Source organism: Diuraphis noxia, unplaced genomic scaffold, assembly GCF_037042655.1.
Source record: "Diuraphis noxia isolate RWA-SAM2 unplaced genomic scaffold, SU_Dnox_SAM2 contig0005, whole genome shotgun sequence".
NCBI lineage: Eukaryota > Metazoa > Arthropoda > Insecta > Hemiptera > Aphididae > Diuraphis > Diuraphis noxia.
The window spans coordinates 44,446,366-44,465,054 of NW_028301715.1; the positions used below are offsets into that span (position 1 = coordinate 44,446,366).

At 29.0% G+C, this 18,689-nt stretch overlaps 1 protein-coding gene across 6 annotated transcripts in view; it reads right to left on the reverse strand.

Moving 5' to 3' along the window:
- The window catches only part of sei (potassium voltage-gated channel seizure), a 136,106-nt gene that overhangs the window by 56,978 nt on the left and 60,439 nt on the right, over positions 1-18,689 (reverse strand). For 5 of the 6 annotated variants that reach the window (XM_089228283.1, XM_089228282.1, XM_089228284.1 and 2 more), the window contains 3 exons: positions 4,290-4,433; positions 3,813-3,987; positions 3,562-3,667 (listed from right to left, as the gene is read on the reverse strand). In XM_089228283.1, coding sequence (XP_089084409.1) covers positions 3,562-3,667; positions 3,813-3,987; positions 4,290-4,433 — 425 coding nt within the window. The remainder of the gene's footprint in view (positions 1-3,561; positions 3,668-3,812; positions 3,988-4,289; positions 4,434-18,689) is intronic. The other variant, XM_089228280.1, reaches the window with a different exon arrangement.

Here is an 18,689-nt window from a genome sequence, read left to right on the forward strand (position 1 = left end):
TCCGACCTATTGTAAGTCACTCATATTTGGTAGTGATCACAAACAAACATTGAATTTATTAACACAGATTAGGTATGTTTAATATAAAATATAATATATAATACTTTTGAAATGAATTTAAAACGTCACGATAGGCTGTGACTTCTTGTTATCTACAACGAGGCTTAAACTGACAATTCTAAATGAAAAATAGAGTAGGTATGTGTATACAAAATAATATTATTCAGAAAAAAAGGTCGATCTCTATGCCGATTGTAGTTGGTCAGTGTAAATGTTATAAATCAGTTCGTTTTATCCGAATAGCGTTTTTTATTTCACCTTTACGGTTTTGGACCCCGACAGTAAAATTCTACTGTGTTCAATGATTATGCGAGATTTTTATGTACTGCGGTCAAATTGAGGATACCAGTTATTTCTAGCTCGCTCTTTCACCACCAAATGTGATTGTACAAATGTAATTAATTTAGATATTTTGATGACCACTATTTTTTTCGAGTAAGAAATATTACATTTTATGACATTAACTAAAATTTCTCCGAAACACTGTGTTGCTTTAATATTCACCATATAATATGCACCAAAATCTTAATGCTCATTTACATGATATTGTCCAAATTAATCAACTAAGAGCGAAATATCTTGGGCATGGATTCATCATTCCAAAATACGCATTAAATTAAACCATTCAAAATCCATACTATATAGTGCAATCAACCTACTCCAAAAATTTTAATATGACCAAACAATATATTATTTTTAACGTGTCGAATTCGTTTCGTAAATACGAGTAGACGTTAATAGACAACGTTATACGTATAATAATTAATAATTTACACCTACTTTACAATATAATATTGATATCATTAGTTAATGAAAAAATTATTAAGTATTCGAACATAGTTTGTGTTATATGAGTTATTTATTATATAATATTTTATACTACATATTATTATCTATATCCGTATGTTTAAGTCTGAACATTTATCGATAAAGGTGAAATATAAAATGTACAATCTGCTGACATTAAATTTGTATTTAAAGTACAATAAGTATCTTTTTTATGGCAATATGACTGAATGTGAGTTGGAACTCAAACACGTTTTCCACATAAAAATAATAAATTATTTGATACATTTTTATTCGTCTGAAGTATTCGCATTTTATCATATATTATACTTTGATACTTGACACCTAATAGTCAAGACTTGGCAGTATTTTGAATCTTTTCGTTATTTTTTTTGAATATAAATATGCGATCTTTGGGCCACTGCAGAATAGCTGATTATGAGTTACGTCATATACCTATATATATATCGTTTTCACGACTTGTTCTTTTTTTTTGTCATTGAGTAAAATATATAGAAATAATAAATATATAATATATCACCTATACGTGGATTTTATAGAGATGAGTATAAGGGATTTATAGGGGTTTTGTGTCTCTCCCCGCAAAGCCTCTGACGATCTTTATAACGGAATTGTTTTACGACTTAGTGGTCGATCGAACAATAGGAAATTATTATATAAGAGAAAAATACAACGCATATACTTTAATAGTAAACGATAAGTGTGTAACTCGTGCGACACATTTACAGCTAGTTCACTAGTGTGGCGTTAAAATTAAAACCATTATATGTATTTTATACCACCAGGAGGCACTATTCCAAATGCCCTAACAATGTGGATTTTATCATAATATACGAATAACGTTAAGCACGAAGTTTATAAGCGAATTCTGCCACCATCTCGAAATGGACTCGTTAAAATGATTAGAAAAAGAAAATGGTGATGTAAGCCCGCCTTATTGAGTGTATGTAAAAATATTACAATTTCGTATAAGCTTCCAGAATCTTCTTAGAATATCCAATTCATTCATTAATCTTGTTTAGCGTGTTTGTATGACGTTTGCAGTCCATTAACGTTTTCCTTTATACACAACATTTGTTGTTTTTACATTGAAAAGTCATTAGTCTATATATCATGACAATGAAGTTTATTCTCTTAAAAAATTGTGTGAAGCTAACAGAAAAATTAATTTTCAAACATAATTTTATTTTATTTTTGTTTTTTAATTACAAGTGAAATAATACCGAAAAAATAAACCTTGCAACGGATCATATTATATTCTAACCTTTTATACTAATATATATAAAGCACATTAACATAATATATGTATACACGTTATTTTATTAAATATATGTATTTTATATTTATTATAAATGTGGTGATGAAATAAGTACTAAACACATTATAATATTATAAAGGCTGAAATTATTTTTTTTAAATACAACCCCACTCTGTACACTTAACTACTTGAGAATTTTATATGAAATGTTTTTCTTAGAGTATTACTACAAATTGTATAAAAACATTACTACCAAATACATTTACATCACATTTTTAAAAATATTTGTCAACGATTTTGAGCAAATTAAAATCATTCACTTATAAACGACAACTATGTACATAATCTGAGTCTTTTAAAATTATTTACTATTTATTTATTTATATTATTGAATAGCATCTCCGAATACAACAGACTATTCTTTAGTTTAATGTATGATTTCAGATAATTATATGTAAACTAATACCAGCAGACCTACTAACTTTATTAGGCGAATACAATTAAAAATCGTCATATTTTTTTTAAATTTAAAATAAACTATATAAATTATTTCAATAAAAGATCAATATTTGTTTTTTTTCATCCAACGAAAAACTTTTATTCTTACCCCTAGTTTTAATAACTATATAGTTAAAAATTGAATCTATTATCTGACTTAATTAATATTTATAAAAGTAAAAATATGTATTATTATTTTATATTAATACCGAATCAATATTTTTCAAAGTATAGAATTCTTTATTTCTTTATTGTAAGATAAAATAATTAAAAATTTAAATATTATATTGTTTTAAAAACAAAAACATATTTTCCCTCTAAGATATTGCAATTGATAATCACGTGTCTTATTATTTTTAATTGTATTATATTATATTTTAATTTGACATTTTAAAGTTTTAAAATGAATTCATTAACTTTGTGATTCGTAATCTTTACTATAAATGTTTGTGCAATATTATCTAGAAATTACCTACTAAACAAATCCTTCGAACGTATGTTATTAAGATTGATGGAGGATGATAACTATTTTTTTTTTTTTTTTTTTTGGTGTGAACGTGTATAATTGCAGTAAGTACCTATACCTTGTACCTACCTATATATTATTATCCTAAGTTCAAGGCAGGTGATAAGTTTAAAATTCGCTGTCCGACTAAACAAAAATATAACATTACAGATAGGCATGTCAAATACAAAATTTTTATGCAGTTACATATTATAAGCTTAATATTTCATAAGTAATCAATAGTAAAATTACATCGGGTAAGACAAATTAATTAAAATTGAAATTCCGAGCGCTTAATCGATCTAGAAATAACGTTGTCCTCGCATCGGTGTACACCAGGTTGGATAGTACTTAAATAGGCGTACTTACGTGCACAGGGTTAACAACATAACAATATATTAATGATAAGGTATAAACGTGGATCAAAACGTACTTGGGGTTCGGGTCGGACGAATAGAGGTCGAAGGCTGGTAGTCTCGTCCTCGACTCGAGCCGTGGTCGTCGAAGTGATGATGCTCTCGGCCGCTGCTGTCTTTAAACTAAAAAAAAAAAATACCAAAAATCCTTTAAGACCTTAACCTAGCTAACCTAAAGTTTAGGTCTCGGAATCCCACGTGGAAATCAAAATTATAATAATGTGTAATATTAATATGGTATAAGCGAATTTGCGTGTACTCGACTTGCCTCAACGAGTCCGGTGCTTTGGGCGTGGACGGGGTCTTGAGGTGTGTACTGCTGCTCTCCTCGTCGTACTCTTCATCGGGCGGAAGCGGCGTTAAACGACCCGACTGCCTCGCATTGCGACCTCGAAAAGAGCTCATCCGCAATGATTGTCGGAACGACTGTCTGGCCCTGTCAACTGAAATTATAATACGAAATCGAATTTAGATTTTTCGTGTTCCGTGGCTACAGAGTCGGTAAAAAGCGATCGGGATCACATTATTACAATTATTTTAGTATTCTATACATAATAATGTAATTAATTACTATTTTAAGGTATACAAAAACCAAACACTTGTGTAATATAAAACGGTCATCTGCAGAAACATAATAATATAATATATTATTATTTGAACACGCTAAAATACAAATATCACACAAACACACACACAAACGTGCATACGTCATATCGTATTACAGAGTTGCGTTTATAATCATTACATTTACTCAGTCTAGATGTCGGGTCCGGTTGTTCGACTGGCGACGGGGGAGACGTGAGGTCTTCGAAGTTGATGATGTACAGACATATGTCATCCACTTCGCTCTTCACGGGGGCGATGACCTCGCTGCACAGGAATTTCGAACCTGAAGTCAAAGAGAAGAGGATATTTTTTTTTACAAAATCAAATTACAAAGCAATAGTATAGTATATTACATAACATGATATAACGTACGGGATAAACGCATGGAAATTTTAACATTATTACAATAATATGTCTATACAGTGTTTTTGGCCAATAAACTCTTGGCACGATTCTAAAGGTCACGATCATAAATTTCAATACGACCTTTTCGTAGTGCATCAACCTCTTGTCCAACGAGAACAATAAAAATAAAACAGTTTTTAATGTTAATAACTGCTAATATCGTTTTCCGAATTTTGGCAAAAAAAAACACTTTAGGTTTTTAATTCTATTTATTGACGATAAATTCAGACGTTAAAAACGGTGTTTAATGGATGTTGGCTCTCATAATTTAAATTACGTGCAGTTAAGGATGTATTTCGTCCTATTGTTCTCGTCAAAGTCTATAATTGTGATAATAATTGAGAAATTATTTGATTTTTGATCTTTATGCAAATATTACCTATATTTTATTATTTCCGTTTAAATGTTTTTGAAAAAATTGGACGTGCTTGCTTCATGAAAAAATAAATCTATAGGGTCCTATACGCATTTTTCTGATTAAATTAACTAAACATTTCTTACTCTAATATTATAAAGAAAAAATAAATATCGATTTTTTAAAACATACTTATCAATTTAATGGACTACGACGTGTACATCATTTAATATAATATAAATATTAAAATGGAAGCTATGTTAAACAATATAATAATAATATTATATTTCTTTATAAGGGTGTTTTTTAGGTTTGATGATTTATGCTTAAACAAAATGTACATATATAGTAAAACAAGCTATTCGTCACTTGTACTTAAATCGTGAATGCGTATAGAACATCGAAGCAAACAACGAACACAACAACTTGTGTTATTTTTGTGATCTTTGAAGTAGGTACAAGTTAAAGCTGTGTGCATTTATAAACTTTTCTTTTTTTTTTTTTAACTGGCTTAAAATAAATTTCCTGTAGAGAGGAAATATAAAAAGCTGGTTATTTTCATAAGATATAACGTCTAGCGGCAGTCGCTTTGTGTTCAACTCGATTTGACGATAGTAATATAATGTTTTACAATGGCACACCGACAATATATTATAACATTATAAATATTATGTTTTAAACGTCAAACGGAGGCTAGGTTTGGTCTCGGGGAACATAATAAATTATAGAATACTCTGAATACTGTATGACCGTTATCTAGTGGTTGGCTGCAGGTATGTCCGAGCGCGATCGTCCGATTAAATTACTGCAGCACAAAGATGCTTCTTATTTTTAAATCTTTACTTGCACATCTCACCCCCCCCCCTTGCTACCGTTTATTTTGATCCATTTGAACTCTAATTCCACATCATATATGTTATCATAATATATTATTATTCATCGCGTCGACATATGCAATTAACTTTTTTTTCCCAGGGGCCGTTATCGACTAGCCCCAAATTGGCGGGGAGGCTAAAATATTTTGTGCATACATTATATGTACGCGTAAACGTCTCGCTTATTTTTCTATCAATGAGTGCCATATACTTAATAACTAAAATATTATACATATTTTTATTTTATTTTATTTATCCTCCAAAAAGATAATAGGCCCCACTGAACATGTCCAGTTTGTATGTTGTGAAATAATTTTTATATTTTAAAAACAATTGATGTTTAATTTAAAGACTTTAAGATATGTCTCTAATAAATTTACTACGTATTTACATATTTACACAGGCCAAGTGGAAAATTGCTGCCTCCACCTAACATAAAACCGTCTCTAATTTTTTCCATACGAAAATGCCAACGTACAAATTATATATCAACATTATAATACTGTGATACGTGATACGTATAATACCTGTGCAATATTTTCGTTAGACGAGTACTTATAATTACTCTAAGGGTGGCGCGTAAAACGCGGATGTAAATATTGCTTACCAAAGGCAACCGTGCCGACCGCAATTGGTCGATTATACAAAGTAAGTTATTTATTTGTGTGGTCGGGTCCAATACATAATATTATATTTCTTAAACGACTACTATGGGCTGGAAATTAATCGTTCATTAATCCGTCTCTATCGATTTTTTCGAAAAGCATTGACTTTTTGAAAATATTATTTAATTTTTTTGCAATACTTAACTGTTTTTTTTTGTACCTATATTACTAATATTACAACTATTTACGGATGACATATTTTCAATTTTTTTTTACCTTTTTGAATGACAATACACATTTTTATTTTGAATTCCAAGAAAATAATATTTTTTGGAGTCATCTACTTCGACATATAAAAATCGAATTTCGAATGAGTATTTAATTATAGTTAGATAACTATAACTATAAATATATTTTGAATTTTTGATAAGCAGAGTGGTGCTGTGCAGGTGGACCAATATTTTACATGTAAATTATTTTTGTGCCACTCTATTCGCCGCTCATCAAAACATTGAATGTTTATAAAATTATAACTTATTTACTATTCGTTGGAAATTTAATTTTTATGTATTTATAGTAAAATACCTCAAATAATACTTATTATTATTATTATTATAAATGCGATATTATGAAACCGGAAATATATTTATTTCCATTTTTCAAAAAATTAAAACCTTACAAAACGATATAATAATATTATAAATTTTTTTTTTTTTTTTTTTTTTTTTATTAGGAAAGAGCCCTCGGCAGCATAGGCCATTGAGCTTACAAAATATGAATAGCTTAAATTAAATATTATAAATTGTTATAAGACATTATTAAGTATATATATATTATTTATAGGTTAGGTTATATATTATATGTCATATAATAATTATATGACATATATTATATGCCCTTTTAATCAATTACATTATTTAAAAACTAATTAACTTAATTAGTTAAAACATTTTGAAACAGCGATGAGTGTATATATGACACTTATACGGATATTCTATATATATATATATATATAACTAATCATTATAATACGTATTAAACAACGGATGATTGGCCAAAATGTAATATCGTATAATAATGATCATGACGCGGTGCGCGGCGGCCTGTTAAATATTAGCTTTTTACCAACCCTCACCGATGAAGGTGAATACCACGCATAACACACACACACATATATATTTGACTACCTATGTACAATATACTATATTATATGCCTACCTTACAAGCATTTTGCGCGCCCTATCCACTGTATTTTATAATTGGTAGCCGCAACACGCATATACTGCACAAAATATCATGTACAAATTCGCAAACGCAGTACATTGCGCTCATATTTTACCCATGATATATATTATATACATATTGTATGTAGGACTTATATATTATAGGTATTATATGTATAATGTATATCCATGTAAATTGTATGTGTGTATATAACTACGTGGCAGGTGTGTAAAGACCCTTTTTGGAGTAGTCGTTGGCGGTTACGGAAGGAGGGTTGTGGAAGGGGATCGTCACACAAAATGGTGGCCGCCCGGAATTAGGTGGAAACGCAATGAACACGCATATATAATAATATGTATATATCATATAATGTATAATATAGGGTGATCGACCAACTGCATGTTCATACCCCATTTATCATTGATCAGAAGGTTTATTAAAACTTTAATTTTTTGAATTTTTAAACTCACCGAAAGACGATAAGCCTTATTTTTTCAAATACATTTTTAACCATTTTAGAAGTGTCTTAACCATCCTTTTCTACTGTAAATTTTTATGTAGATATTTTGGAAAATGTTGATTGATTTGTATATATGACAAAATTTGAATGAAAAGTGTTTTTAAGTAGATGCCTAAATACCTACCCTATAATTTATATAGGTGTCAGCAGTAGGTACTTCAAAATGTCAAAAATTATTCATATTGGAGATGGAATATTTGTTTAATCACCCACACCCTGTTTATGTATTATAAGTGAGAGCATGAATGTGTGTTTGTGTGTAGTTTCAAGACATTTACGCGAGCGGCAAGCGGATAATACGTACGTCAATACCGCAACGTACAACGTGGTTCTTGGTGAGAAAGATAGATTATTTTCGCGTCCTTTCACGTTTAATTTCCGACGTGGTTCGTTCCGTCCGGACTCGGAAACTTTTGTCTCTCACCACCTCCACCCTCCATAACGCATAATATAACCCCGTAAGAGAAACGCTCAACGATTGTCATCGTCCCAGTCATTGTTCGCACGCTTTGCAGTATTTTCATTTTTTTTTCAACTACAGCAATACGTGTATACACCTACATACACAAACGGCACGTATTATATTCCATTATTGTACAACTGTTACTGTAACATCAGCCCAGAAATAGAGATTTTCATTGGACCTCTGAGGCATAGTGAAATAATAATAATAATAATAATAATAATAATAATAATAATAATATTCAATTTTATTAAATAAAAATGTAAAATGTTTTTTTTTTACACATGAAATTTTGTTATAACGTTTTACTTTACTACACTTACATACGTGACGTAAATAATAATAACAGTATCGCACAGTTTTTACGAAAACATTTTTTTTAGAGTACTTTTAACCGTGATATTATATTACGTAACTTCACACCTATATAATTAAATGAGGTTATTTCTATTTTCAACGTTATAACGTCACAAATATAGTTTATTAATATTATTATTATATAATATGTCACAGACTTACAGTGTAACAGTTACACCACAGCGGCACTGCAGATAAAACACTCGTAACTCTCGATTTCGTATTTAAAACAGTCTATACAATATTATCATAGTTAACTATAGGTAGGTTGAAACCACTATAAGAACCCAATCACACATTAAGACTGAAAGATGTAAAATCACTTATGATTTCTGACGTTCTTTGAACTGACTTTTAATAATATTGATTAATCACATTTTTTATATGTATGCATAAATTTAACACCTAGATATAAAACACATAGGTATAAATTCCGCAATATTATTACTACCCATTATATTTATGGAATATTTTGTTTGAAAGTCTAAACTTAATAACATACCATAGCAGTAACTTTGCAATATACCTACCGTATAATATTATAATATAATATAATAATATGCCGCGTACAATATCGCCAATTATTGTTCGTGAAATACAAGACAATATAGTATAGGTAACTAAGAATAATAGTAATTTCAAGGGGTTTTTTCGCGACCAAGGAAATTCATAATGGAATCTTAAAATCTATAAAACGAGAAGTTGAAGTGAACAACACGTGTTGTTGAAGAAATAACGAAAAACATGTCTAGCCTACTCCGTACAAGAAATAATAAATTGCTGCTGCTGTAAGGTTCTTTAACTATACATAATATATATGTATATATTATATATATTGCTTATAGTGCCATAGCGATTCAAATTCGTAACGAACATATGCACACATTTATGTATGCGTACGCGAGCTTATTGTTTTTAAGTGAATTCTGTTTAAAGTAAATCCAATATCCCACGAAATACATATAATATAATATATTCATTATTCATATATGTATTATGTAACATTATTAGATCGACAAATCAATGCGTATGATAATAATATGCAATAACTAATAATATGAGTAGGATACTCACAAATACATATTTTGGAATCGATATTTATCAAGAATCGTTCTCAAAAATATGAAACACGAGTATATAATATAATAATATACTGAAATTGTTATTGTCATCGATTAGCATCTTTCTGTATTTTTAATAATTGTGTAATACCGTGTTATAGGAATAAAACCCTTGTTTAATATAAAAGTTGAGACAAAAGATAAGGATTTATCGGCGCCAACAGCACGGTTTTTATTAGATTATGTAATATATGAGTTTAGATAAAAATAAATGAAATGTAGTAAGTGGATTTTTTAAGTTTAATATATTGTACTGATTAATACCCGGACAAAAACCTAATCTAAAAGTTAATTGCGTTGCGTTTAAAATTCAACATTACAACATTAATAGCTGAAATCAATATAATATGATAAAATATTAACATTATACCTAATATAGTAATTGACCTAATTTTACAGATTTTATAGTAAATCAGCTTCCACTACATTTTATCTGGGAAACACTATATCCAGAAATAAATCATTAGAGATGTATTATAATAAATGTCTTCATGAGTTTTATTATAATGGTTAAGTTACGTAAAGTTCAATACTATGTAACTATAAATCATCTATATCTGTTTTTTCAACGTTTTTTTATTTTTATTGTTGCATTATAATTCAAATAATGTAATAATTGAATTAGACACTTAAATAATAATAGATTTGAATATAACTAAATTATATTAAAGTTTTCACTTGAAAAGCATTAGAGAAATTATTACCTAATGAATAGATATACTTGAAATTGAAAATTAGTAAACTTTACTAATGCCAATTATCTAATTTAGTTTCAAAACAAGTAAAACAAAGTGATTACATATTTTGATCATTTATTGTATTACATAGCATATTATAATAATGATATAATTGCACCTACAATAATGTTGCTAATCTATAAAGACAATGTCAACTTTTATATTGTATAACTATCATTTTGTAATTATAGGCTAATAATCCTAGTAATTGAAGCCTTTATGTTAATAAAAAAAAAAAAAAAAAAAAAAAAAATAATGTTGCGTGATATTATTATTAAATTTGGATCATGCAATTAAACTTGCTTCGAAAATTGTTTAGTATTGATTAGGTGTTAATAATTGTTTTTAAATAATATTGTTATTTATGACACTACTGTACAAAATAATATTTAAAATTGTGGACTGGTGAGGCGCGGTCGTACGCTCAATTAGCCGAAATGCACTGATCGTACGTATCGGCCGCAGTTGTTAGCTCCTGGATGGGTGATCACCATAATTCATGATTCACATACACTAACACATGTTACCCCCTACCAACTTAAAAACCTACAAAACCAATCGTACAAAAATAACCCCTACCGTACAACCCCCGAACAATGGCCTATGTTGCAACGGGTTCCTCAAAAAAATAAATATTTTTTATTAACTCTAAGCCTGTTCATAAGTATATCATCTAAATTAATTGTATCAACCACCAGTCGAAGATAATATTATGCAACTATTATGCATATCTTTATACCTTGATAATTTGTTTTTTTTATTTTCTGTGTTTGATAAATTAAAATAATAGTAGCGATTTAAATTGCAGTCACTTAAAACGCTTTATTTTCTATTGTTCTACATTAAGACAAAATTTTCGACAAACTTATAACATAATGTAATATATTATACGAATACGATTATGGCTGTTGGTTTTGTTAAGAAAAAAACAACGCCATTCTACGTATCAAAATAACATTCAAAATCTGGTTAACAGTATTGTTACCGCTAATAGTAATATAATTCAAAAAAAAAAATAGTATTTATTAATTTTGCATTTAAATTGTACAATCAACTATTTGGAACCATAAATAATCAATAAATTAATTTACTGTAAGTCTGTTTACGTATTTTCACAAGTAATTTGATTCGCTGACATGGTCGCCATTCATATTGAGATCTAATTACAAAAATAAAGAGATACACACTATAATACATACTAAGTTAGTAAGTTAGTCAAGAAAACGTATGAGAATAAATGCGATATATAGGAAATCAAATTTTGGCATTTATAGGTACACAAAAAGTTAATAACTTTGATATATATATTTAATGTCATGTAATATAACAAATTAACCATACTGAATAAAAAAAATTCTTTATGGGATTTAAATACATTATATTGTGTCGTAACAGTTTTTATTATATACTATTTAATGATTTAAAAATTTTTTTTTTGTAATTTAAAAAGTTTATCTTCAAGTTAGTGGGAGGAAAACAAATTAAACCACTAATTTTTTAGTCAAAATCATACTACACTTCTAATTATTATGGACTCATTAAATTAGTTGAGGTATATGTATAATAGTATCGTGAAATTTGTTAAATTAACTTCTGATAGGTATAATAAAAATACTAAATAAAATTATGGATATTAGGTTTATTTAATTTATATACGACTTAATATCTATGGTAAAATTAATTTTAACTATAACACTTTCAATCAAACGATAAATAGAAATAATTTCTATGGCAGAGCCAATAACAAGGTGTTACCTTTCATTTGAAATAGATAATAGAAGTTAATATACTACGATGAGCATTCACATCACAGTTCGTACCTTTATAAACGTTGGCATGAAAGCAAAACTGTTAGTGTCAAATTATATTATACTCTCAAAAAATAGGTTTAATGTTTTTAATTATGTTTTTACATTTTTATCAAATTATTACGTTGCAAGTATGATGGTACTTTTTGTTTATGGTTTATGAGATTTTTAACAAAAATGAGTTTTAAAAAATGTAGCCAATTTTGGGATACAAAATAATTAATTGCTGTTCACTGTGATCATATCTATATTTTTGTATATGAAATTAGGTACACCATAGTAACGACTAAACAAGAAAACAAATAATGATAAAGAAGAAATGGTTTAGCAACTGCAGATAGCGATACTTATATATATAAAATGTGATGGTCGGGAGTGAAAGCAGAAAATTGTTTGCAGTAAAAATAAAAGCTGAATGTAAGACGTTATGTATCTCTTTTAGACATTTTAAAATAGTGTCATAGTATTTTATTAAACGCATGCTTATAACTCATATTAAGTTTTATATTCATATGGACGCAACAAAAACTTTGATATTTCTTATTGGTTTATTAATATATGGATCTACACACAGTATAATAATATTTTAATATACTTTATAGATTCCAAGTAATAATACAAAATACTATCTATTAGCACGATGAGTGTCCTACAGGCTACAAAACGTACTCGTTTTACGTATTTGTTACAACTGCGCATTAAACAGTGTTGTATTATTGGCTAAATATTATAAAACTTCACAGATGCATCATAAAATGTGCGATACATAAAAAAATAAAATAAATTATCCAGATGTAAAACCCTAAACTTTTATTTTTGTATATGAGTTCGGGGTGTATTTTTGTTTTATTACTATCGCTTTTTAGTTTCCAAATACAGCTGAAAACAACAGCATAATATAAAATCAACGGATTTTGCAGTTTTTCCATCATTCTAATGACAAAAACAACATTAACCATGACGAGTTGATGCAGATATTTAAAAATATAACATTAGTTTAAGTTTTACGCATCGCGATATTTAAATATTGATTATATACATTTTTTAACTGTAAAACATAATGTATAGTATGATGGTAATGATGGTAAAAGTTTAACATAATAGATTGTATTTTAAAGTATTTTTAATCATTGTATAATAGTGTTGTATAGAATAAATATTAATTTCACAATAAAACCTGTAGAATGAACGTTAAGTCGAAAAGAAGTATAACCTGTTAAATTTTGTTGGCTGTTTCCCACTAATAAGACTGTTTTCCTTGTACAACACGAGAAATAATCTTTTCGGTATTGGAACACATCGAGGGTGGGTGGATTTCTTTCCTTCTTTTGCAATCGAAATTTTTGTGTGTTCAACACATTTATTGTCAAACATCTATTTATCTTCTAAACTTGTAAGCCTTTCTATTCGATAAATGGTCAATGAAAATCCACTATGACTCCCAACGTTTAATATATATACAAGTGTAATATGATGCGATATAATGGCATGTTAGTTTTGAGAACGCGTCTTGAATAAAGATACACAAAACACAGTAGTACACTATACGTCAATACGTATTTATAGCTATTATATTTATTAGTTGACTAACGTGACTATAATATATCGCCCTATAAATGTATATAAAAAAATAAAAATATTATTTCAAATTTTGAACCTATAATTTTTTGAATATAAATGGATTGTAGTTCGTTAATTTTTAAAGAAAATGGTTAAAATGTAATTTGTATGAAACTTATAGTACAAAATATTTGTTAGTATGTTTGAATACGGTGAAAATTATTGATTTCACCATCCGTTCAAGAACGATGATATAATTTTTGTTCACACATTTTCTCGGATCGTCACAATTCACTCACTTTAGCATCGAGATGTTTTTGAAATGCATTTCCTCACATATCCGTTTGCCGCATCTAGTCACCGATAAAACTCGGGGACAAAAAAACAACCCACCTTTAAGTTTACCAATTCCTAACGTCCACGTCTATAATATACTTATATCGATTCACTTAGTCGGCGCCACCGTCGGACATTTTGTGGGTTTTTTATTACCTACCTACATAAAACTCGAGACGTTCACCGATATAATATAACAATTTGACAGTGACGTGAATGGAAAAACTAATTTAAACCTTCTTTTACTAGGTACACTAACGAAGATGGGCCTTGAATATGTACATAATATTATAAATGGGCGGATGTATGCCGCGCAACAATTTGTAAATTATGGTTCGTGGACCGGATATTCAATACGTGTAGGTACCTAAATTTGTACATCTCTAACCGTAATCCTCAAAATAATTGTGTTCTCTTTTTCTTTTCTTTTTTTAATCGAGATTCGAGATTATAATAAATATAATGATAACCAAATATTCTAACGAATTAATTTAAGAGGAATATTTTTCCACTTCTTTTTCACGATGCTATTTAAATCATCTAAGGCAAACTGATGCTCATAAAATAAAATTCCATAATAATCGATTTGACCAAGAATCAATATTTTTTGATGTGCAAACGTGTTTTATATTGCTTTTTTGGGCGTAACTGGAGTAATTAAAACCTTCAAAATTTGGAAGAAATTTACTGAATTAGAACTAGCGTTAATAATTTTTGTGCGCATTTTAAATCTTCAAATTGTAAATGTGAACAATATTTTTACTAACATAATATGATATTATTTCGAATGATAAACTTTGTAACGTCACTACATTTTCTTAGTCCGCTTTCCTCTGTGAAACTTTATTTTCCAGACGTCAATTATTTTGGTCGACAGCGAATCACCATACCCGTTTTAACTGAAGTCTACATTTGCTGAAGTATCAACGGCAACTCTTAGATTTTAATCTTACATGGTCCATTTTAGCTATTGGTCCGTTAGTGTCTGTCAATATATAGTTCTTATCTTCGGAGAATTTGACGTGGAAAACACCGATCATGCAAAGTCATTTTTTTCCTTTTTATTTTTTTTATTTTGAACAAATAATGAGCCAAGTACGGAGTTTAAGTTATTTTCATTTTAAGCATGAACACTTATTTTAACAAATAACTCGGTTTTAAGATACCTACTGGAAAAAAAAATGATCCATTGACTATGGCGTACCTGATGTACCTGATTTGCCTATCTGAATCGCCGTGTAATCAAGTTTGTATTATAAAAAAGTAAGTCACTTTTAATTGGACAATTTGTTTTAAATGAGATATAAAATATTGGCAACAACTGTTTAAAATACTGAAACAATTTTATAATACATTCGTTACAACTACTACAAAATGTTTGAGTCATAAAACATGACTGTATAATTTAAGAAATTGATTATATTTATAAACTTGAGAAGTATAAAGATCAACAAGATATTAAAGAACATAGGTACTGTACCTAACAGTAGCGTTTACATTTAATTTAATTATGATATAAACAAAATAATATTTGATGTAACATTCTGAATTTATAACGTTATATCTATATACTACTAAAACTATACCAAACTGTTTGAATTAAAAAATATACAACAGTATATTATTTAAAAAATCGATTATGGTAGAAATTTTCTAATGCAACTTAAAAAAGGGCATGTATAGATTAGTTGCATTAATTATACATAATAATAGTTGTGCGAAACGATACATGAAACAACATAGGGAATTCAACTAGGACTTGAGAATTTATTAGTGTTAAGCGATATGACAATCGATGGCATTGGTACTATGACGTGACACTACATTTTACGTTTAATTCAATTATATTAGCCATAAAATATTTACGAATAGAGGTACATCGAATTATAATAAAAGAAACTCCGATATCATACTATAAGTCTATAAAATAATCAAAAGAAATTTATTTTTATTTTTGTTTTCGTTATACATAATGTTATACAGAGCAAGTCAGCGTCAGACCACTAAAAATAACAGTATCACTTCGTCCGCGTTCTAATTTAATGTAATATATTTAAGATTTATCTATTAAATTTCTTTTTCCCGGGTGTATTATAATGTTATATATCATTATATTAAATACGTCTTATTGTATTTCAAACGGTAAAGATAATGAACAATAAACAAAACATATAACCGAGCAGAGAAAGAAAAATGTACACGTATATTATAAAACATATATGAATATTTAACTTAGTAGCTGATTGACGAGTCCGAATATAGACGTGCCAGCTCAAACGGAGTTGATCGATAAGGTCGCCGCGGGCCCTCCACTTAAATCACACCGAAAAATCGCTGTCTAATTTAAGAACGACTCAACAACATAATAATAATAATAATAATAATAATATAATGACGATTCGTTCCCCTCCCCTCCTGACTTGTTTTCTTCGCCGTAATACTATAATATTATAATATTACGAATTACTATCAAAATACGCTGCAGTTTGTATATTATTATATTTATACGTTACGCGTATTGTGTAATCGCGTTATTTATTTGCTATTCTCCCGCGTGTTTATATTTATTTTATTACAATTTTATTCGTCCACGGCGGCGCGTTAGGTTTCGTCGTGTTCTCAGCTGCAGCGGACGGCGGCGACGGGCAACCGGCCAACTGGGGCGATTGGTTTTTTCGACGTGCTATTTTTGTGTTGACGTTCCCGAAGAAACCTCTTTTCTCCGTCAACTCAGATTACCGGTCGCGGATCGACGGTGATGGTGAACCAAAGCTCGCGGGACATCCACCCTGTTTATATATATATATATAGCTATAAGATTGTTATTATTCGCGGCTGTGCACTCGCCGAAACTTTGACCGCCGAAAATCTGACGGAAAACCCTCTGCTTGTACGTAGTATATTATGTTTTGCGAACTCTGCCGTACACGCAATCAGCAGCAATCGGTCATTCGTTATTTTGCCGACGTCGTCGTTTGCCCTTGCTTCTCGGAATAATCAGTATATACTAATAGTAGTAGTTTTCTTTATTTTCTTATAGCTTTTTTTCTCGTATTTACGTGAAACGGTTTTCATTTGAATGTTTTTTCGCTCTCCAACGCCACCGTCACTATCGTTCATGGTGTCACACATTATAACGGACCACCGGCGCCGCGTCTCGCACGATTCAAAAACCGAGTGAGCGGAAAAATGAAATAAACAACACCCCCAAACAATATAATATGTATATCATTATACATTTACATAATTTAAATCCATTAACGTTATGGGATAACATTTTGTATTTGTGCACAACTTTTGTGGCTTTTAGCCGCGTTGAGTCACGCGAATATCATTATATGATTTTATTCTTCCAAAGTTTACATCGAAAGATAATACAGCTCCATGATATGCTATATTATATTCTAATGACATAATTTGTTAGCTCCCGCATATAATATAGTTATAATAGTATGTATAATAAAATATACAATAGCTAGTGCTGAACGAGTGTTTTATAGGATCTTGGTAATATTGTTGTGATTCAAAGCAACGTTTAAGTATGACTATTATGCAGTTGATTACATCGAATATTGGTTACAGTTTTATGAATATTGTACGTCTTATGTATATTTTCCGGTAAGTACCATCAACTGTTTAATGACTACCGCTCAGATTTTAATGCCGTAAGAGAAAATGCATTCATAGCCTAAAAACTTCCAAAAATATACATTTAACGTTTAATTTTTTTATTCTGACAATGACAATACAAGAGTTAAATTAAGTTAACAATAATACTAATTACAATAATAATTATCTGATAAATATTTAGCTAAAAATATTTTATTGATCGTTGTTTAATGAGTAAAATTAAACCAATTATTATGTAGTTCTAAGTAGTAAAACAAATGAAAAAACAATGTATTTTTACATTTAGATTTAAGGTGATTTTTTTTTGTTTTTGTCTCAGAAATAGTTTGAAAAAATGACATACCTATAAGCAATTAAAAATCTCTCTAAACGAATTGGTTATTTTACATGTGAGACACATCTCACAACGTTATGAAGATTAAAAAAAAAATGCATTGAAATCCTAGCCCTATTAGCAATATATTTAATTTGATAATAATATAATATTACTATCCGTAACATTTGATTTGGTTGTATTTATATCGTCGCATGCCAATACGTAAC